At 42.3% G+C, this 25475-nt stretch overlaps 1 protein-coding gene across 1 annotated transcript in view; it reads left to right on the top strand.

The window, feature by feature from the left end:
- LOC100370773 (multidrug resistance-associated protein 1-like) overlaps positions 1–25475 on the top strand; it is a 114539-nt gene that overhangs the window by 69954 nt on the left and 19110 nt on the right. The window contains exon 23 of the mRNA XM_085502683.1: positions 24335–24534. Within this exon, the coding sequence (XP_085358809.1) occupies positions 24335–24534 (200 nt within the window). The remainder of the gene's footprint in view (positions 1–24334; positions 24535–25475) is intronic.

Below are 25475 nucleotides of genomic sequence, written 5' to 3' on the forward strand. Positions count from 1 at the left end.
TATAGAGGATAGACAGACTGTATTCCAACCACAGTCACTGTATAGAGGATAGACAGACTGTATTCCAACCACAGTCCCTGTATAGAGCATAGACAGACTGTATTCCAACCACAGTCCCTGTATAGAGGATAGACAGACTGTATTCCAACCACAGTCACTGTATAGAGCATAGACAGACTGTATTCAAACCACAGTCCCTGTATAGAGGATAGACAGACTGTATTCCAACCACATTCACTGTATAGAGGATAGACAGACTGTATTCCAACCACAGTCCCTGTATAGAGGATAGACAGACTGTATTCCAACCACAGTCCCTATATAGAGGATAGACAGACTGTATTCCAACCACAGTCACTGTATAGAGCATAGACAGACTGTATTCAAACCACAGTCCCTGTATAGAGGATAGACAGACTGTATTCCAACCACAGTCACTGTATAGAGGATAGACAGACTGTATTCAAACCACAGTCCCTGTATAGAGGATAGACAGACTGTATTCCAACCACAGTCACTGTATAGAGGATAGACAGACTGTATTCCAACCACAGTCCCTGTATAGAGGATAGACAGACTGTATTCCAACCACAGTCACTGTATAGAGGATAGACAGACTGTATTCCAACCACAGTCCCTGTATAGAGGATAGACAGACTGTATTCCAACCACAGTCACTGTATAGAGCATAGACAGACTGTATTCAAACCACAGTCCCTGTATAGAGGATAGACAGACTGTATTCCAACCACAGTCACTGTATAGAGAATAGACAGACTGTATTCCAACCACAGTCCCTGTATAGAGCATAGACAGACTGTATTCCAACCACAGTCCCTATATAGAGGATAGACAGACTGTATTCCAACCACAGTCACTGTATAGAGCATAGACAGACTGTATTCCAACCACAGTCATTGTATAGAGCATAGACCGACTGTATTCAAACCACAGTCCCTGTATAGAGGATAGACAGACTGTATTCCAACCACAGTCACTGTATAGAGGATAGACAGACTGTATTCAAACCACAGTCCCTGTATAGAGGATAGACAGACTGTATTCCAACCACAGTCACTGTATAGAGGATAGACAGACTGTATTCCAACCACAGTCCCTGTATAGAGGATAGACAGACTGTATTCCAACCACAGTCCCTGTATAGAGGATAGACAGACTGTATTCCAACCACAGTCCCTGTATAGAGGATAGACAGACTGTATTCCAACCACAGTCCCTGTATAGAGGATAGACAGACTGTATTCCAACCACAGTCACTGTATAGAGCATAGACAGACTGTATTCCAACCACAGTCCCTGTATAGAGGATAGACAGACTGTATTCCAACCACAGTCACTGTATAGAGGATAGACAGACTGTATTCAAACCACAGTCCCTGTATAGAGTATAGACAGACTGTATTCCAACCACAGTCACTGTATAGAGGATAGACAGACTGTATTCCAACCACAGTCCCTGTATAGAGGATAGACAGACTGTATTCCAACCACAGTCACTGTATAGAGCATAGACAGACTGTATTCAAACCACAGTCACTGTATAGAGCATAGACAGACTGTATTCCAACCACAGTCCCTGTATAGAGGATAGACAGACTGTATTCCAACCACAGTCCCTGTATAGAGGATAGACAGACTGTATTCCAACCACAGTCCCTGTATAGAGGATAGACAGACTGTATTCCAACCACAGTCACTGTATAGAGGATAGACAGACTGTATTCCAACCACAGTCCCTGTATAGAGCATAGACAGACTGTATTCCAACCACAGTCCCTGTATAGAGGATAGACAGACTGTATTCCAACCACAGTCACTGTATAGAGGATAGACAGACTGTATTCCAACCACAGTCACTGTATAGAGGATAGACAGACTGTATTCCAACCACAGTCCCTGTATAGAGCATAGACAGACTGTATTCCAACCACAGTCCCTGTATAGAGGATAGACAGACTGTATTCCAACCACAGTCACTGTATAGAGGATAGACAGACTGTATTCCAACCACAGTCCCTGTATAGAGCATAGACAGACTGTATTCCAACCACAGTCCCTGTATAGAGGATAGACAGACTGTATTCCAACCACAGTCACTGTATAGAGGATAGACAGACTGTATTCCAACCACAGTCCCTGTATAGAGCATAGACAGACTGTATTCCAACCACAGTCCCTGTATAGAGGATAGACAGACTGTATTCCAACCACAGTCCCTGTATAGAGCATAGACAGACTGTATTCCAACCACAGTCCCTGTATAGAGCATAGACAGACTGTATTCCAACCACAGTCCCTGTATAGAGCATAGACAGACTGTATTCCAATCACAGTCACTGTATAGAGGATAGACAGACTGTATTCCAACCACAGTCCCTGTATAGAGTATAGACAGACTGTATTCCAACCACAGTCCCTGTATAGAGTATAGACAGACTGTATTCCAACCACAGTCCCTGTATAGAGGATAGACAGACTGTATTCCAACCACAGTCACTGTATAGAGGATAGACAGACTGTATTCCAACCACAGTCACTGTATAGAGGATAGACAGACTGTATTCCAACCACAGTCCCTGTATAGAGGATAGACAGACTGTATTCCAAGCACAGTCCCTGTATAGAGGATAGACAGTGTATTCCAACCACAGTCACTGTATAGAGGATAGACAGACTGTATTCCAACCACAGTCCCTGTATAGAGCATAGACAGACTGTATTCCAACCACAGTCCCTGTATAGAGGATAGACAGACTGTATTCCAACCACAGTCACTGTATAGAGGATAGACAGACTGTATTCCAACCACAGTCCCTGTATAGAGCATAGACAGACTGTATTCCAACCACAGTCCCTGTATAGAGGATAGACAGACTGTATTCCAACCACAGTCACTGTATAGAGCATAGACAGACTGTATTCAAACCACAGTCCCTGTATAGAGGATAGACAGACTGTATTCCAACCACATTCACTGTATAGAGGATAGACAGACTGTATTCCAACCACAGTCCCTGTATAGAGGATAGACAGACTGTATTCCAACCACAGTCCCTATATAGAGGATAGACAGACTGTATTCCAACCACAGTCACTGTATAGAGCATAGACAGACTGTATTCAAACCACAGTCCCTGTATAGAGGATAGACAGACTGTATTCCAACCACAGTCACTGTATAGAGGATAGACAGACTGTATTCAAACCACAGTCCCTGTATAGAGGATAGACAGACTGTATTCCAACCACAGTCACTGTATAGAGGATAGACAGACTGTATTCCAACCACAGTCCCTGTATAGAGGATAGACAGACTGTATTCCAACCACAGTCACTGTATAGAGGATAGACAGACTGTATTCCAACCACAGTCCCTGTATAGAGGATAGACAGACTGTATTCCAACCACAGTCACTGTATAGAGCATAGACAGACTGTATTCAAACCACAGTCCCTGTATAGAGGATAGACAGACTGTATTCCAACCACAGTCACTGTATAGAGAATAGACAGACTGTATTCCAACCACAGTCCCTGTATAGAGCATAGACAGACTGTATTCCAACCACAGTCCCTATATAGAGGATAGACAGACTGTATTCCAACCACAGTCACTGTATAGAGCATAGACAGACTGTATTCCAACCACAGTCATTGTATAGAGCATAGACCGACTGTATTCAAACCACAGTCCCTGTATAGAGGATAGACAGACTGTATTCCAACCACAGTCACTGTATAGAGGATAGACAGACTGTATTCAAACCACAGTCCCTGTATAGAGGATAGACAGACTGTATTCCAACCACAGTCACTGTATAGAGGATAGACAGACTGTATTCCAACCACAGTCCCTGTATAGAGGATAGACAGACTGTATTCCAACCACAGTCCCTGTATAGAGGATAGACAGACTGTATTCCAACCACAGTCCCTGTATAGAGGATAGACAGACTGTATTCCAACCACAGTCCCTGTATAGAGGATAGACAGACTGTATTCCAACCACAGTCACTGTATAGAGCATAGACAGACTGTATTCCAACCACAGTCCCTGTATAGAGGATAGACAGACTGTATTCCAACCACAGTCACTGTATAGAGGATAGACAGACTGTATTCAAACCACAGTCCCTGTATAGAGTATAGACAGACTGTATTCCAACCACAGTCACTGTATAGAGGATAGACAGACTGTATTCCAACCACAGTCCCTGTATAGAGGATAGACAGACTGTATTCCAACCACAGTCACTGTATAGAGCATAGACAGACTGTATTCAAACCACAGTCACTGTATAGAGCATAGACAGACTGTATTCCAACCACAGTCCCTGTATAGAGGATAGACAGACTGTATTCCAACCACAGTCCCTGTATAGAGGATAGACAGACTGTATTCCAACCACAGTCCCTGTATAGAGGATAGACAGACTGTATTCCAACCACAGTCACTGTATAGAGGATAGACAGACTGTATTCCAACCACAGTCCCTGTATAGAGCATAGACAGACTGTATTCCAACCACAGTCCCTGTATAGAGGATAGACAGACTGTATTCCAACCACAGTCACTGTATAGAGGATAGACAGACTGTATTCCAACCACAGTCACTGTATAGAGGATAGACAGACTGTATTCCAACCACAGTCCCTGTATAGAGCATAGACAGACTGTATTCCAACCACAGTCCCTGTATAGAGGATAGACAGACTGTATTCCAACCACAGTCACTGTATAGAGGATAGACAGACTGTATTCCAACCACAGTCCCTGTATAGAGCATAGACAGACTGTATTCCAACCACAGTCCCTGTATAGAGGATAGACAGACTGTATTCCAACCACAGTCCCTGTATAGAGCATAGACAGACTGTATTCCAATCACAGTCACTGTATAGAGGATAGACAGACTGTATTCCAATCACAGTCACTGTATAGAGGATAGACAGACTGTATTCCAACCACAGTCCCTGTATAGAGTATAGACAGACTGTATTCCAACCACAGTCCCTGTATAGAGGATAGACAGACTGTATTCCAACCACAGTCACTGTATAGAGGATAGACAGACTGTATTCCAACCACAGTCACTGTATAGAGGATAGACAGACTGTATTCCAACCACAGTCCCTGTATAGAGGATAGACAGACTGTATTCCAAGCACAGTCCCTGTATAGAGGATAGACAGTGTATTCAAACCACAGTCACTGTATAGAGGATAGACAGACTGTATTCCAACCACAGTCCCTGTATAGAGGATAGACAGACTGTATTCCAAGCACAGTCCCTGTATAGAGGATAGACAGACTGTATTCAAACCACAGTCACTGTATAGAGGATAGACAGACTGTATTCCAACCACAGTCCCTGTATAGAGCATAGACAGACTGTATTCCAACCACAGTCCCTGTATAGAGGATAGACAGACTGTATTCCAACCACAGTCACTGTATAGAGGATAGACAGACTGTATTCCAACCACAGTCACTGTATAGAGCATAGACAGACTGTATTCAAACCACAGTCACTGTATAGAGCATAGACAGACTGTATTCCAACCACAGTCACTGTATAGAGCATAGACAGACTGTATTCAAACCACAGTCCCTGTATAGAGGATAGACAGACTGTATTCCAACCACAGTCCCTGTATAGAGCATAGACAGACTGTATTCCAACCACAGTCCCTGTATAGAGGATAGACAGACTGTATTCCAACCACAGTCACTGTATAGAGGATAGACAGACTGTATTCATACCTCAGTCCCTGTATAGAGGATAGACAGACTGTATTCAAACCACAGTCCCTGTATAGAGGATAGACAGACTGTATTCCAAGCACAGTCCCTGTATAGAGGATAGACAGACTGTATTCAAACCACAGTCACTGTATAGAGGATAGACAGACTGTATTCCAACCACAGTCCCTGTATAGAGCATAGACAGACTGTATTCCAACCACAGTCCCTGTATAGAGGATAGACAGACTGTATTCCAACCACAGTCACTGTATAGAGGATAGACAGACTGTATTCCAACCACAGTCCCTGTATAGAGGATAGACAGACTATATTCAAACCACAGTCACTGTATAGAGGATAGACAGACTGTATTCCAACCACAGTCCCTGTATAGAGCATAGACAGACTGTATTCCAACCACAGTCCCTGTATAGAGGATAGACAGACTGTATTCCAACCACAGTCACTGTATAGAGGATAGACAGACTGTATTCCAACCACAGTCACTGTATAGAGCATAGACAGACTGTATTCAAACCACAGTCACTGTATAGAGCATAGACAGACTGTATTCCAACCACAGTCACTGTATAGAGCATAGACAGACTGTATTCAAACCACAGTCCCTGTATAGAGGATAGACAGACTGTATTCCAACCACAGTCCCTGTATAGAGCATAGACAGACTGTATTCCAACCACAGTCCCTGTATAGAGGATAGACAGACTGTATTCCAACCACAGTCACTGTATAGAGGATAGACAGACTGTATTCATACCTCAGTCCCTGTATAGAGGATAGACAGACTGTATTCAAACCACAGTCCCTGTATAGAGGATAGACAGACTGTATTCCAAGCACAGTCCCTGTATAGAGGATAGACAGACTGTATTCAAACCACAGTCACTGTATAGAGGATAGACAGACTGTATTCCAACCACAGTCCCTGTATAGAGCATAGACAGACTGTATTCCAACCACAGTCCCTGTATAGAGGATAGACAGACTGTATTCCAACCACAGTCACTGTATAGAGGATAGACAGACTGTATTCCAACCACAGTCCCTGTATAGAGCATAGACAGACTGTATTCCAACCACAGTCCCTGTATAGAGGATAGACAGACTGTATTCCAACCACAGTCCCTGTATAGAGTATAGACAGACTGTATTCCAACCACAGTCCCTGTATAGAGGATAGACAGACTGTATTCCAACCACAGTCCCTGTATAGAGGATAGACAGACTGTATTCCAACCACAGTCACTGTATAGAGGATAGACAGACTGTATTCCAACCACAGTCCCTGTATAGAGGATAGACAGACTGTATTCCAACCACAGTCCCTGTATAGAGCATAGACAGACTGTATTCCAACCACAGTCACTGTATAGAGGATAGACAGACTGTATTCCAACCACAGTCCCTGTATAGAGTATAGACAGACTGTATTCCAACCACAGTCCCTGTATAGAGGATAGACAGACTGTATTCCAACCACAGTCCCTGTATAAAGGATAGACAGACTGTATTCCAACCACAGTCACTGTATAGAGGATAGACAGACTGTATTCCAACCACAGTCACTGTATAGAGGATAGACAGACTGTATTCCAAGCACAGTCCCTGTGTAGAGGATAGACAGACTGTATTCCAACCACAGTCCCTGTATAGAGGATAGACAGAGTGTATCAAACCACAGTCACTGTATAGAGGATAGACAGACTGTATTCCAACCACAGTCCCTGTATAGAGCATAGACAGACTGTATTCAAACCACAGTCACTGTATAGAGGATAGACAGACTGTATTCCAACCACAGTCCCTGTATAGAGGATAGACAGACTGTATTCCAAACACAGTCCCTGTATAGAGGATAGACAGAGTGTATTCAAACCAGAGTCACTGTATAGAGGATAGACAGACTGTATTCCAACCACAGTCCCTGTATAGAGCATAGACAGACTGTATTCAAACCACAGTCACTGTATAGAGGATAGACAGACTGTATTCCAACCACAGTCCCTGTATAGAGCATAGACAGACTGTATTCCAACCACAGTCCCTGTATAGAGGATAGACAGACTGTATTCCAACCACAGTTACTGTATAGAGGATAGACAGACTGTATTCCAACCACAGTCCCTGTATAGAGCATAGACAGACTGTATTCCAACCACAGTCCCTGTATAGAGGATAGACAGACTGTATTCCAACCACAGTCCCTGTATAGAGTATAGACAGACTGTATTCCAACCACAGTCCCTGTATAGAGGATAGACAGACTGTATTCCAACCACAGTCCCTGTATAGAGGATAGACAGACTGTATTCCAACCACAGTCACTGTACAGAGGATAGACAGACTGTATTCCAACCACAGTCCCTGTATAGAGGATAGACAGAGTGTATTCCAACCACAGTCCCTGTATAGAGCATAGACAGACTGTATTCCAACCACAGTCACTGTATAGAGGGTAGACAGACTGTATTCCAACCACAGTCCCTGTATAGGATATAGACAGACTGTATTCCAACCACAGTCCCTGTATAGAGGATAGACAGACTGTATTCCAACCACAGTCCCTGTATAGAGGATAGACAGACTGTATTCCAACCACAGTCACTGTATAGAGGATAGACAGACTGTATTCCAACCACAGTCACTGTATAGAGGATAGACAGACTGTATTCCAACCACAGTCCCTGTATAGAGGATAGACAGACTGTATTCCAAGCACAGTCCCTGTATAGAGGATAGACAGACTGTATTCCAACCACAGTCCCTGTATAGAGAATAGACAGACTGTATTCCAACCACAGTCCCTGTATAGAGGATAGACAGACTGTATTCCAACCACAGTCCCTGTATAGTGCATAGACAGACTGTATTCCAACCACAGTCCCTGTATAGAGGATAGACAGACTGTATTCCAACCACAGTCCCTGTATAGAGGATAGACAGACTGTATTCCAACCACAGTCCCTGTATAGAGGATAGACAGAGTGTATTCCAACCACAGTCCCTGTATAGAGGATAGACAGACTGTATTCCAACCACAGTCACTGTATAGAGGGTAGACAGACTGTATTCCAACCACAGTCCCTGTATAGGATATAGACAGACTGTATTCCAACCACAGTCCCTGTATAGAGCATAGACAGACTGTATTCCAACCACAGTCACTGTATAGAGGATAGACAGACTGTATTCCAACCACAGTCCCTGTATAGAGTATAGACAGACTGTATTCCAACCACAGTCCCTGTATAGAGGATAGACAGACTGTATTCCAACCACAGTCCCTGTATAGAGGATAGACAGACTGTATTCCAACCACAGTCACTGTATAGAGGATAGACAGACTGTATTCCAACCACAGTCACTGTATAGAGGATAGACAGACTGTATTCCAAGCACAGTCCCTGTATAGAGGATAGACAGACTGTATTCCAACCACAGTCCCTGTATAGAGGATAGACAGAGTGTATCAAACCACAGTCACTGTATAGAGGATAGACAGACTGTATTCCAACCACAGTCCCTGTATAGAGCATAGACAGACTGTATTCAAACCACAGTCACTGTATAGAGGATAGACAGACTGTATTCCAACCACAGTCACTGTATAGAGGATAGACAGACTGTATTCCAACCACAGTCACTGTATAGAGGATAGACAGACTGTATTCCAACCACAGTCCCTGTATAGAGGATAGACAGACTGTATTCCAAGCACAGTCCCTGTATAGAGGATAGACAGAGTGTATTCAAACCACAGTCACTGTATAGAGGATAGACAGACTGTATTCAAACCACAGTCACTGTATAGAGCATAGACAGACTGTATTCAAACCACAGTCACTGTATAGAGGATAGACAGACTGTATTCCAACCACAGTCCCTGTATAGAGGATAGACAAACTGTATTTCAACCACAGTCCCTGTATAGAGGATAGACAAACTGTATTTCAACCACAGTCCCTGTATAGAGGATAGACAGACTGTATTCCAACCACAGTCCCTGTATAGAGGATAGACAGACTGTATTCCAACCACAGTCCCTGTATAGAGGATAGACAGACTGTATTCCAACCACAGTCCCTGTATAGAGGATAGACAGACTGTATTCCAACCACAGTCCCTGTATAGTGCATAGACAGACTGTATTCCAACCACAGTCCCTGTATAGAGGATAGACAGACTGTATTCCAACCACAGTCCCTGTATAGAGGATAGACAGACTGTATTCCAACCACAGTCCCTGTATAGAGGATAGACAGACTGTATTCCAACCACAGTCACTGTATAGAGGATAGACAGACTGTATTCCAACCACAGTCCCTGTATAGAGGATAGACAGACTGTATTCCAACCACAGTCACTGTATAGAGGATAGACAGACTGTATTCCAACCACAGTCCCTGTATAGAGGATAGACAGACTGTATTCCAAGCACAGTCCCTGTATAGAGGATAGACAGTGTATTCAAACCACAGTCACTGTATAGAGGATAGACAGACTGTATTCCAACCACAGTCCCTGTATAGAGGATAGACAGACTGTATTCCAAGCACAGTCCCTGTATAGAGGATAGACAGACTGTATTCAAACCACAGTCACTGTATAGAGGATAGACAGACTGTATTCCAACCACAGTCCCTGTATAGAGCATAGACAGACTGTATTCCAACCACAGTCCCTGTATAGAGGATAGACAGACTGTATTCCAACCACAGTCACTGTATAGAGGATAGACAGACTGTATTCCAACCACAGTCCCTGTATAGAGCATAGACAGACTGTATTCCAACCACAGTCCCTGTATAGAGGATAGACAGACTGTATTCCAACCACAGTCACTGTATAGAGGATAGACAGACTGTATTCATACCTCAGTCCCTGTATAGAGGATAGACAGACTGTATTCAAACCACAGTCCCTGTATAGAGGATAGACAGACTGTATTCCAAGCACAGTCCCTGTATAGAGGATAGACAGACTGTATTCAAACCACAGTCACTGTATAGAGGATAGACAGACTGTATTCCAACCACAGTCCCTGTATAGAGCATAGACAGACTGTATTCCAACCACAGTCCCTGTATAGAGGATAGACAGACTGTATTCCAACCACAGTCACTGTATAGAGGATAGACAGACTGTATTCCAACCACAGTCCCTGTATAGAGCATAGACAGACTGTATTCCAACCACAGTCCCTGTATAGAGGATAGACAGACTGTATTCCAACCACAGTCCCTGTATAGAGTATAGACAGACTGTATTCCAACCACAGTCCCTGTATAGAGGATAGACAGACTGTATTCCAACCACAGTCCCTGTATAGAGGATAGACAGACTGTATTCCAACCACAGTCACTGTATAGAGGATAGACAGACTGTATTCCAACCACAGTCCCTGTATAGAGGATAGACAGACTGTATTCCAACCACAGTCCCTGTATAGAGCATAGACAGACTGTATTCCAACCACAGTCACTGTATAGAGGATAGACAGACTGTATTCCAACCACAGTCCCTGTATAGAGTATAGACAGACTGTATTCCAACCACAGTCCCTGTATAGAGGATAGACAGACTGTATTCCAACCACAGTCCCTGTATAGAGGATAGACAGACTGTATTCCAACCACAGTCACTGTATAGAGGATAGACAGACTGTATTCCAACCACAGTCACTGTATAGAGGATAGACAGACTGTATTCCAAGCACAGTCCCTGTATAGAGGATAGACAGACTGTATTCCAACCACAGTCCCTGTATAGAGCATAGACAGACTGTATTCAAACCACAGTCACTGTATAGAGGATAGACAGACTGTATTCCAACCACAGTCCCTGTATAGAGCATAGACAGACTGTATTCCAACCACAGTCCCTGTATAGAGGATAGACAGACTGTATTCCAACCACAGTTACTGTATAGAGGATAGACAGACTGTATTCCAACCACAGTCCCTGTATAGAGCATAGACAGACTGTATTCCAACCACAGTCCCTGTATAGAGGATAGACAGACTGTATTCCAACCACAGTCCCTGTATAGAGTATAGACAGACTGTATTCCAACCACAGTCCCTGTATAGAGGATAGACAGACTGTATTCCAACCACAGTCCCTGTATAGAGGATAGACAGACTGTATTCCAACCACAGTCACTGTACAGAGGATAGACAGACTGTATTCCAACCACAGTCCCTGTATAGAGGATAGACAGAGTGTATTCCAACCACAGTCCCTGTATAGAGCATAGACAGACTGTATTCCAACCACAGTCACTGTATAGAGGGTAGACAGACTGTATTCCAACCACAGTCCCTGTATAGGATATAGACAGACTGTATTCCAACCACAGTCCCTGTATAGAGGATAGACAGACTGTATTCCAACCACAGTCCCTGTATAGAGGATAGACAGACTGTATTCCAACCACAGTCACTGTATAGAGGATAGACAGACTGTATTCCAACCACAGTCACTGTATAGAGGATAGACAGACTGTATTCCAACCACAGTCCCTGTATAGAGGATAGACAGACTGTATTCCAAGCACAGTCCCTGTATAGAGGATAGACAGAGTGTATTCAAACCACAGTCACTGTATAGAGGATAGACAGACTGTATTCAAACCACAGTCACTGTATAGAGCATAGACAGACTGTATTCAAACCACAGTCACTGTATAGAGGATAGACAGACTGTATTCCAACCACAGTCCCTGTATAGAGGATAGACAAACTGTATTTCAACCACAGTCCCTGTATAGAGGATAGACAGACTGTATTCCAACCACAGTCCCTGTATAGAGGATAGACAGACTGTATTCCAACCACAGTCCCTGTATAGAGGATAGACAGACTGTATTCCAACCACAGTCCCTGTATAGAGGATAGACAGACTGTATTCCAACCACAGTCCCTGTATAGTGCATAGACAGACTGTATTCCAACCACAGTCCCTGTATAGAGGATAGACAGACTGTATTCCAACCACAGTCCCTGTATAGAGGATAGACAGACTGTATTCCAACCACAGTCCCTGTATAGAGCATAGACAGACTGTATTCCAACCACAGTCACTGTATAGAGGGTAGACAGACTGTATTCCAACCACAGTCCCTGTATAGGATATAGACAGACTGTATTCCAACCACAGTCCTTGTATAGAGCATAGACAGACTGTATTCCAACCACAGTCACTGTATAGAGGATAGACAGACTGTATTCCAACCACAGTCCCTGTATAGAGTATAGACAGACTGTATTCCAACCACAGTCCCTGTATAGAGGATAGACAGACTGTATTCCAACCACAGTCCCTGTATAGAGGATAGACAGACTGTATTCCAACCACAGTCACTGTAGAGAGGATAGACAGACTGTATTCCAACCACAGTCACTGTATAGAGGATAGACAGACTGTATTCCAAGCACAGTCCCTGTATAGAGGATAGACAGACTGTATTCCAACCACAGTCCCTGTATAGAGCATAGACAGACTGTATTCAAACCACAGTCACTGTATAGAGGATAGACAGACTGTATTCCAACCACAGTCCCTGTATAGAGGATAGACAGACTGTATTCCAAACACAGTCCCTGTATAGAGGATAGACAGAGTGTATTCAAACCACAGTCACTGTATAGAGGATAGACAGACTGTATTCCAACCACAGTCCCTGTATAGAGCATAGACAGACTGTATTCAAACCACAGTCACTGTATAGAGGATAGACAGACTGTATTCCAACCACAGTCCCTGTATAGAGCATAGACAGACTGTATTCCAACCACAGTCCCTGTATAGAGGATAGACAGACTGTATTCCAACCACAGTTACTGTATAGAGGATAGACAGACTGTATTCCAACCACAGTCCCTGTATAGAGCATAGACAGACTGTATTCCAACCACAGTCCCTGTATAGAGGATAGACAGACTGTATTCCAACCACAGTCCCTGTATAGAGTATAGACAGACTGTATTCCAACCACAGTCCCTGTATAGAGGATAGACAGACTGTATTCCAACCACAGTCCCTGTATAGAGGATAGACAGACTGTATTCCAACCACAGTCACTGTACAGAGGATAGACAGACTGTATTCCAACCACAGTCCCTGTATAGAGGATAGACAGAGTGTATTCCAACCACAGTCCCTGTATAGAGCATAGACAGACTGTATTCCAACCACAGTCACTGTATAGAGGGTAGACAGACTGTATTCCAACCACAGTCCCTGTATAGGATATAGACAGACTGTATTCCAACCACAGTCCCTGTATAGAGGATAGACAGACTGTATTCCAACCACAGTCCCTGTATAGAGGATAGACAGACTGTATTCCAACCACAGTCACTGTATAGAGGATAGACAGACTGTATTCCAACCACAGTCACTGTATAGAGGATAGACAGACTGTATTCCAACCACAGTCCCTGTATAGAGGATAGACAGACTGTATTCCAAGCACAGTCCCTGTATAGAGGATAGACAGAGTGTATTCAAACCACAGTCACTGTATAGAGGATAGACAGACTGTATTCAAACCACAGTCACTGTATAGAGCATAGACAGACTGTATTCAAACCACAGTCACTGTATAGAGGATAGACAGACTGTATTCCAACCACAGTCCCTGTATAGAGGATAGACAAACTGTATTTCAACCACAGTCCCTGTATAGAGGATAGACAGACTGTATTCCAACCACAGTCCCTGTATAGAGGATAGACAGACTGTATTCCAACCACAGTCCCTGTATAGAGGATAGACAGACTGTATTCCAACCACAGTCCCTGTATAGAGGATAGACAGACTGTATTCCAACCACAGTCCCTGTATAGTGCATAGACAGACTGTATTCCAACCACAGTCCCTGTATAGAGGATAGACAGACTGTATTCCAACCACAGTCCCTGTATAGAGGATAGACAGACTGTATTCCAACCACAGTCCCTGTATAGTGCATAGACAGACTGTATTCCAACCACAGTCCCTGTATAGAGGATAGACAGACTGTATTCCAACCACAGTCCCTGTATAGAGGATAGACAGAGTGTATTCCAACCACAGTCCCTGTATAGAGCATAGACAGACTGTATTCCAACCACAGTCACTGTATAGAGGGTAGACAGACTGTATTCCAACCACAGTCCCTGTATAGGATATAGACAGACTGTATTCCAACCACAGTCCCTGTATAGAGGATAGACAGACTGTATTCCAACCACAGTCCCTGTATAGAGGATAGACAGACTGTATTCCAACCACAGTCACTGTATAGAGGATAGACAGACTGTATTCCAACCACAGTCACTGTATAGAGGATAGACAGACTGTATTCCAACCACAGTCCCTGTATAGAGGATAGACAGACTGTATTCCAAGCACAGTCCCTGTATAGAGGATAGACAGAGTGTATTCAAACCACAGTCACTGTATAGAGGATAGACAGACTGTATTCAAACCACAGTCACTGTATAGAGCATAGACAGACTGTATTCAAACCACAGTCACTGTATAGAGGATAGACAGACTGTATTCCAACCACAGTCCCTGTATAGAGGATAGACAAACTGTATTTCAACCACAGTCCCTGTATAGAGGATAGACAGACTGTATTCCAACCACAGTCCCTGTATAGAGGATAGACAGACTGTATTCCAACCACAGTCCCTGTATAGAGGATAGACAGACTGTATTCCAACCACAGTCCCTGTATAGTGCATAGACAGACTGTATTCCAACCACAGTCCCTGTATAGAGGATAGACAGACTGTATTCCAAGCACAGTCCCTGTATAGAGCATAGACAGACTGTATTCAAACCACAGTCACTGTATAGAGGATAGACAGACTGTATTCCAACCACAGTCCCTGTATAGAGCATAGACAGACTGTATTCCAACCACAGTCCCTGTATAGAGGATAGACAGACTGTATTCCAACCACAGTTACTGTATAGAGGATAGACAGACTGTATTCCAACCACAGTCCCTGTATAGAGCATAGACAGACTGTATTCCAACCACAGTCCCTGTATAGAGTATAGACAGACTGTATTCCAACCACAGTCCCTGTATAGAGGATAGACAGACTGTATTCCAACCACAGTCCCTGTATAGAGGATAGACAGACTGTATTCCAACCACAGTCACTGTATAGAGGATAGACAGACTGTATTCCAAGCACAGTCCCTGTATAGAGGATAGACAGACTGTATTCCAACCACAGTCCCTGTATAGAGGATAGACAGAGTGTATCAAACCACAGTCACTGTATAGAGGATAGACAGACTGTATTCCAACCACAGTCCCTGTATAGAGCATAGACAGACTGTATTCAAACCACAGTCACTGTATAGAGGATAGACAGACTGTATTCCAACCACAGTCCCTGTATAGAGGATAGACAGACTGTATTCCAAACACAGTCCCTGTATAGAGGATAGACAGAGTGTATTCAAACCACAGTCACTGTATAGAGGATAGACAGACTGTATTCCAACCACAGTCCCTGTATAGAGCATAGACAGACTGTATTCAAACCACAGTCACTGTATAGAGGATAGACAGACTGTATTCCAACCACAGTCCCTGTATAGAGCATAGACAGACTGTATTCCAACCACAGTCCCTGTATAGAGGATAGACAGACTGTATTCCAACCACAGTTACTGTATAGAGGATAGACTCCAGGTATGTACGACCTAAAAATAGTGCCGTATGCGAGTACCAAGTTGCGAGTCGCAAGTAGCAAAATATGCCATATGCTAGTGGTAAAAACGGCATATGCGAGTGGTAAAATGTATCATTTGCTAGTAGCAAAAAAGCCCTATGCGAGGGGTAATACAAAGGCTTGTAGCGTTTGCTTATAATATAACGACGTACGTTCAATTGTGTTTTATCACAGTAAAATCAAATATTTACCATGGTTATGAAATGATGTGTACTTGGTTGGTTAAGATTGGCAAGATGCTGTTAAGATTTTTACTTTTAATAGGGGTGATTCATATATAAAAATAATGGTAGAAAATAGGTGTCGTGCGATCTAGCCTAGGTGTCAACCGGCGCACGCCGCCCTGTACTCAACATTACAGTCGACTAGTGTACGCGGATTACATTGGGAAGGTCGCAAATAAAAGCAGCTTTAACTACTATTTCCAGTGCTTTTTGTTTATTTAAGAGTTTATATCAAAAAGTTTGTTCAGTTGTTTGCATAGAATCGATGTTTGCTCTTCACGAAATTGCACAGGAAACGTGAAAGCACAATAATTTAATAAACGACCATGACCAGCCAGCACACTCCGCATAACATGTGAAAATTGTTTTTTTCTTTCGGTAAAATTTATAGTATGAATCCGTGGTCAGCGATTAAAGAATTATAGAAATATAATTGTAGTTAGTAAAAACGGGTGCATGTTCACCGAAGCATGGAGCTAAAATATTTTAGCTCCATGACCTAAGGGTCACAGAATTCTCGTGTCACGCGCCGCCGTTTAAATGAAGACAATGGCAGGTTTCAAAAGTAGTCACACCTCGGAGAGGTGTTAAATTTGCCACAACCCAAGTGTTAACTAGCACACAATTCCATAATACATAGTATCTAATAAAGAAATAAAGTGCATGTTGAGTGATAAGTCCGCATGTTTACGAGACGTCCCTCACACATGGAATGTATTGACACGCAACCCGGATCAAATTTGAATTGAAACAAAGAAGCGTCTGCCGTTGCTTGGTCAGGACTCAGACTAGTCTGAGGTCAGGATAGAGAGACACTTTTCATGAGTAAATGCTAGTAGAAGACTTAGCCTCAATGCCCCAAATACTTCGACCTAACCACTTTATTTGTACAAGTAGAAAAAGTGTTATGTTTTGTTGAAACATAGACCTTAGAAAAGATAATAACAATAAAAATATTTACACGAAGGCAATAAAGTTATTATTACTACATGCCCGGGGACGTCACGTTCAAGTATCCAACTTTCCAATACAAAACATGATTAGTATCAGCAATAATTTCTAGTACTGCCTGGATAATTGCGTATTATTAGTTGACATTTTTCTTGTAGTGTTTTTCATCAATGTATTAAATATAAGTGCGTTGGGAAATAGCATAATTATATTGCGTGAATGAAAGAGGCTGGTGATACTGTGTCACAACGCAGTTGAACGCGTTCTATTTGTTTCCAACGCGCGTGGTCGGCGCCTCTGATTGAGTTTATTTTGTATTTTTATTTTCGAAATGTATCACTAGCTGCGTTTCTTGTTGTTACGTCTCGCAAATGTCCAAGATCCAAGTAGTCTGGTTGAAACGTGCGTTCCCATTGGTCGACAGAATCAACAGTTTATAGGAGGATTTAGCTGAGGGCCTGTACTTCATTACAAAGCTGTTGAAATACCACGAAATTGTCATCACGTTATTCCTAATCGGCAAAACAGCGAGTTTGTTGTCCATGTCTTGTCTGAGACAAAATTGCTTTGAAACCAGCCATTGTTTCCATTGGCTCGCGTGTGAGTTCCTGTTCAGCGAGTCTACTTGTACTGATGATAACTGTACTTCTATGATTATTTCAATGCTAACATGTCCATGCTTATTTTAACGAAACATAACACTTTTTCTACTTGTACAAATAAAGTGGTTAGGTCGAAGTATTTGGGGCATTGAGGCTAAATCTTCTACTGGCATTTACCCATGAAAATTGCCTTTCTATCCTGACCAAGCAACGGCAGACGCTTCTTTGTTTCAATTTGTTTCAATTCAAATTTGATCCGGGTTGCGTGTAAATACATTCCACGTGTGATGGACTCTCGTAAACATGCGGACTTATCACTCAACATGCACTTTATTTCTTTATTAGATACTATGTATTATGGAATTGTGTGCTAGTTAATGTAACATTTGGGTTGTGGCAAATTTAACACCTCTCCGAGGTGTGACTACTTTTGAAACCTGCCATTGTCTTCATTTAAACGGCGGCGCGTGACACAAGAATTCTGTGACCCTTCGGTGAACATGCACCCGTTTTTACTAACTACAATTATAATTCTATGATTCTTTAATCGCTGACCACGGGTTCATACTAATTTTACCGAAAGAAAAAACAATTTTCACATGTTATGCGGAGTGTGCTGGCTGGTCATGGCCGTTTATTATATTATTGTTCTTTCACGTTTCCTGTGCAATTTCGTGAAGAGCAAACATCGATTCTATGCAAACGACTGAACGAACTTTTTGATACAGCATCATGCCAATCTTAACCAACCATGTACACATCATTTCAAAATCATGGTAAATATTTGATTTTACTGTGATAAAACACAATTGAACGTACGTTGTTATATTATAAGAATGGGTAATTTTATTAACACTTACACATTCCCCGGAGGGATTGGCAATGGTTACAAAAGTTGAAAAAGGAATAAAAGGTTACAAAACAGAAAATAGATAAGAAAAAAAAAAAAAAAAAAAATCTAAGCTAATACATTACAGATAATAGCTAGTATAAAATAATGATACTACGATAGATAGAAAACAAAATGCAAAACTCAAATAGTGAGAGAAGGTTGTCACTGGGGTTGCTGTCTTATTTCAAAACACTTTTTTAGGTACCTTGCTACGGGGAGTGTTAGGCCACTGTTGTTTAGCAAGGCTATGAATTGAGTCTTTAGCGGCAAATTTTTAAAGTTTTGGATTATAGTTTTTGCTATTTCGAATAGGACATTTCTTTCGGGGGTATATCTTTTACATGACATCATGAGGTGATACTCATCTTCTACTTCATTTTTATCACAAAGGTTGCATAATCTATTAGCAAGGGGTATTCCTTTGTGTCTGCCAGTCTCAATTTTCAAGTTATGGTCACTGAGGCGGAATTTAGTTAAATTTTCGCGCATATCAATGTTTTTCAGGGTAACAAGGTATGTTTCGAAAGCAAAATTGTTTTTTAATTCTCTGTATGTTCTTAATTTATTTTTTTCATTTTGTTTTGATCGATTGTCATTATGTAATTCACTTTTCCAAGTTGATATGAATGATGTTTGTATATTTTTGTTGATTTGTCCTAATTCCCTTGCAGTTAGAGTTTCATCGCTGTCGATCAGGTAAGAATGGTTGATGTTATTTAAAAGGGAATCAATATTGGTGTACCATTTACTGTATAAGCAAACGTTACAAGCCTTTGTATTACCCGTCGCATAGGGCTTTTTTGCTACTAGCAAACGATACATTTTACCACTCAGGCTCGCATATGCCGTTTTTACCACTAGCATATGGCATATTTTGCTACTTGCGACTCGCAACTTGGTACTCGCATACGGCACTATTTCTAGGTCGTACATACCTCTAGACAGACTGTATTCCAACCACAGTCCCTGTATAGAGCATAGACAGACTGTATTCCAACCGCAGTCCCTGTATAGAGGATAGACAGACTGTATTCCAACCACAGTCCCTGTATAGAGTATAGACAGACTGTATTCCAACCACAGTCCCTGTATAGAGGATAGACAGACTGTATTCCAACCACAGTCCCTGTATAGAGCATAGACAGACTGTATTCCAACCACAGTCACTGTATAGAGGGTAGACAGACTGTATTCCAACCTCAGTCCCTGTATAGAGTATAGACAGACTGTATTCCAACCACAGTCCCTGTATAGAGGATAGACAGACTGTATTCCAACCACAGTCCCTGTATAGAGAATAGACAGACTGTATTCCAACCACAGTCACTGTATAGAGGATAGACAGACTGTATTCCAACCACAGTCACTGTATAGAGGATAGACAGACTGTATTCCAACCACAGTCCCTGTATAGAGGATAGACAGACTGTATTCCAAGCACAGTCCCTGTATAGAGGATAGACAGAGTGTATTCAAACCACAGTCACTGTATAGAGGATAGACAGACTGTATTCCAACCACAGTCCCTGTATAGAGCATAGACAGACTGTATTCAAACCACAGTCACTGTATAGAGGATAGACAGACTGTATTCCAACCACAGTCCCTGTATAGAGGATAGACAGACTGTATTCCAAACACAGTCCCTGTATAGAGGATAGACAGACTGTATTCAAACCACAGTCACTGTATAGAGGATAGACAGACTGTATTCCAACCACAGTCCCTGTATAGAGGATAGACAGACTGTATTCCAACCACAGTCCCTGTATAGAGGATAGACAGACTGTATTCCAACCACAGTCCCTGTATAGTGCATAGACAGACTGTATTCCAACCACAGTCCCTGTATAGAGCATAGACAGACTGTATTCCAACCGCAGTCCCTGTATAGAGGATAGACAGACTGTATTCCAACCACAGTCCCTATATAGAGTATAGACAGACTGTATTCCAACCACAGTCCCTGTATAGAGGATAGACAGACTGTATTCCAACCACAGTCCCTGTATAGAGGATAGACAGACTGTATTCCAACCACAGTCACTGTACAGAGGATAGACAGACTGTATTCCAACCACAGTCCCTGTATAGAGGATAGACAGACTGTATTCCAACCACAGTCCCTGTATAGAGCATAGACAGACTGTATTCCAACCACAGTCACTGTATAGAGGGTAGACAGACTGTATTCCAACCACAGTCCCTGTATAGAGTATAGACAGACTGTATTCCAACCACAGTCCCTGTATAGAGGATAGACAGACTGTATTCCAACCACAGTCCCTGTATAGAGGATAGACAGACTGTATTCCAACCACAGTCACTGTATAGAGGATAGACAGACTGTATTCCAACCACAGTCACTGTATAGAGGATAGACAGACTGTATTCCAACCACAGTCCCTGTATAGAGGATAGACAGACTGTATTCCAAGCACAGTCCCTGTATAGAGGATAGACAGAGTGTATTCAAACCACAGTCACTGTATAGAGGATAGACAGACTGTATTCAAACCACAGTCACTGTATAGAGCATAGACAGACTGTATTCAAACCACAGTCACTGTATAGAGGATAGACAGACTGTATTCCAACCACAGTCCCTGTATAGAGGATAGACAAACTGTATTTCAACCACAGTCCCTGTATAGAGGATAGACAGACTGTATTCCAACCACAGTCCCTGTATAGAGGATAGACAGACTGTATTCCAACCACAGTCCCTGTATAGAGGATAGACAGACTGTATTCCAACCACAGTCCCTGTATAGAGGATAGACAGACTGTATTCCAACCACAGTCCCTGTATAGTGCATAGACAGACTGTATTCCAACCACAGTCCCTGTATAGAGGATAGACAGACTGTATTCCAAGCACAGTCCCTGTCTAGAGCATAGACAGACTGTATTCAAACCACAGTCACTGTATAGAGGATAGACAGACTGTATTCCAACCACAGTCCCTGTATAGAGCATAGACAGACTGTATTCCAACCACAGTCCCTGTATAGAGGATAGACAGACTGTATTCCAACCACAGTTACTGTATAGAGGATAGACAGACTGTATTCCAACCACAGTCCCTGTATAGAGCATAGACAGACTGTATTCCAACCACAGTCCCTGTATAGAGTATAGACAGACTGTATTCCAACCACAGTCCCTGTATAGAGGATAGACAGACTGTATTCCAACCACAGTCCCTGTATAGAGCATAGACAGACTGTATTCCAACCACAGTCACTGTATAGAGGGTAGACAGACTGTATTCCAACCTCAGTCCCTGTATAGAGTATAGACAGACTGTATTCCAACCACAGTCCCTGTATAGAGGATAGACAGACTGTATTCCAACCACAGTCCCTGTATAGAGAATAGACAGACTGTATTCCAACCACAGTCACTGTATAGAGGATAGACAGACTGTATTCCAACCACAGTCACTGTATAGAGGATAGACAGACTGTATTCCAACCACAGTCCCTGTATAGAGGATAGACAGACTGTATTCCAAGCACAGTCCCTGTATAGAGGATAGACAGAGTGTATTCAAACCACAGTCACTGTATAGAGGATAGACAGACTGTATTCCAACCACAGTCCCTGTATAGAGCATAGACAGACTGTATTCAAACCACAGTCACTGTATAGAGGATAGACAGACTGTATTCCAACCACAGTCCCTGTATAGAGGATAGACAGACTGTATTCCAAACACAGTCCCTGTATAGAGGATAGACAGACTGTATTCAAACCACAGTCACTGTATAGAGGATAGACAGACTGTATTCCAACCACAGTCCCTGTATAGAGGATAGACAGACTGTATTCCAACCACAGTCCCTGTATAGAGGATAGACAGACTGTATTCCAACCACAGTCCCTGTATAGTGCATAGACAGACTGTATTCCAACCACAGTCCCTGTATAGAGGATAGACAGACTGTATTTCAACCACAGTCCCTGTATAGAGGATAGACAGACTGTATTCCAACCACAGTCCATGTATAGAGCATAGACAGACTGTATTCCAACCACAGTCCCTGTATAGAGCATAGACAGACTGTATTCCAACCACAGTCCCTGTATAGAGCATAGACAGACTGTATTCCAACCACAGTCCCTGTATAGAGTATAGACAGACTGTATTCCAACCACAGTCCCTGTATAGAGGATAGACAGACTGTATTCCAACCACAGTCCCTGTATAGAGGATAGACAGACTGTATTCCAAACACAGTCCCTGTATAGAGGATAGACAGACTGTATTCAAACCACAGTCACTGTATAGAGGATAGACAGACTGTATTCCAACCACAGTCCCTGTATAGAGGATAGACAGACTGTATTCCAACCACAGTCCCTGTATAGAGGATAGACAGACTGTATTCCAACCACAGTCCCTGTATAGTGCATAGACAGACTGTATTTCAACCACAGTCCCTGTATAGAGGATAGACAGACTGTATTCCAACCACAGTCCCTGTATAGAGCATAGACAGACTGTATTCCAACCACAGTCCCTGTATAGAGCATAGACAGACTGTATTCCAACCACAGTCCCTGTATAGAGCATAGACAGACTGTATTCCAACCACAGTCCCTGTATAGAGTATATACAGACTGTATTCCAACCACAGTCCTGTATAGAGGATAGACACTGTATTCCAATCACAGTCCCTGTATAGAGGATAAACAGACTGTATTCCAACCACAGTCCTGTATAGAGGATAGACACTGTATTCCAATCACAGTCCCTGTATAGAGGATAAACAGACTGTATTCCAACCACAGTCCCTATATAGAGGATAGACAGGCTGTATTCCAACCACAGTCCCTGTATAGAGGATAGACAGACTGTATTCCAACCACAGTCCCTGTATAGTGCATAGACAGACTGTATTTCACAGAGTTATAAATTTTCTTGATGCACTGTTTCTAAAGCAATGTTATGAGTTTGTATAATTGGAAGATGGGTTTCCCATAATTCCATGTACATTTGTACACTCCTGTTTAATTATAATCTACTCCTGTCATATTTTTTAATTTACACTTTAATGAAAAACTAGCCGGGGACTGTATCATTGGCAATGACTTTTTAACATTTAATTCTTCTCTCTTTGTTGTTATAGCGATTTTATATCGCTACATCAAGGCAACTCAAACGTTTGGAGTCAGTAACTCGGTCCCCTATTTACTCACACTTCTCAGAGACGATCATCGGATTGAGCACTATTCGGGCCTATGGCAAAACTAGAGATTTCATCAAACAAAATGTGTACAAGATTGATGAGAACCACATCACATACTATCCCAATATCTGCTCAAACAGGTGAGTAGTTACCATGACAACAAATATTGCATCTCATATTAATCTGGTAATAATCTTTTTTTCTGTGCAAACCAAGCTATCACTTTGCTTTCAAATTGTGTAGAGAACTGACAACCATAATTCAGTGGTGATTTCCATGAGTATACCCCAGTAGGGCTCTGAATTGGTCTCTGTACAACAAGTAACTATATGGCAACAGTGCTCTGAGTTGGTCTCTGTACAACTAGTAACTATATGGCAACAGTGCTCTGAGTTGGTCTCTGTACAACAAGTAACTATATGGCAACAGTGCTCTGAGTTGGTCTCTGTACAACAAGTAACTATATTACAACAGTGCTCTGAGTTGGTCTCTGTACAACAAGTAACTATATGGCAACAGTGCTCTGAGTTGGTCTCTGTACAACAAGTATAGCTATATGACAACAGTGCTCTGAGTTGGTTTCTGTACAACAAGTAACTATATGGCAACAGTGCTCTGAGTTGGTCTCTGTACAACAAGTAACTATATGGCAACAGTGCTCTGAGTTGATCTCTGTACAACAAGTATAGCTATATGACAACAGTGCTCTGAGTTGGTCTCTGTACAACAAGTACCGTAACTATATGGCAACAGTGCTCTGAGTTGGTCTCTGTACAACAAGTAACTATATGGCAACAGTGCTCTGAGTTGGTTTCTGTACAACAAGTAACTATGTGGCAACAGTGCTCTGAGTTGGTTTCTGTACAACAAGTAACTATATGGCAACAGTGCTCAGAGTTGGTCTCAGTACAACAAGTAACTATGTGGCAACAGTGCTCTGAGTTGGTTTCTGTACAACAAGTAACTATATGGCAACAGTGCTCTGAGTTGGTCTCTGTACAACAAGTAACTATATGGCAACAGTGCTCTGAGTTGGTTTCTGTACAACAAGTAACTATATGGCAACAGTGCTCTGAGTTGG

This window comes from Saccoglossus kowalevskii, chromosome 8, assembly GCF_978046115.1.
Source record: "Saccoglossus kowalevskii chromosome 8, keSacKowa6.1, whole genome shotgun sequence".
Lineage (NCBI taxonomy): Eukaryota > Metazoa > Hemichordata > Enteropneusta > Harrimaniidae > Saccoglossus > Saccoglossus kowalevskii.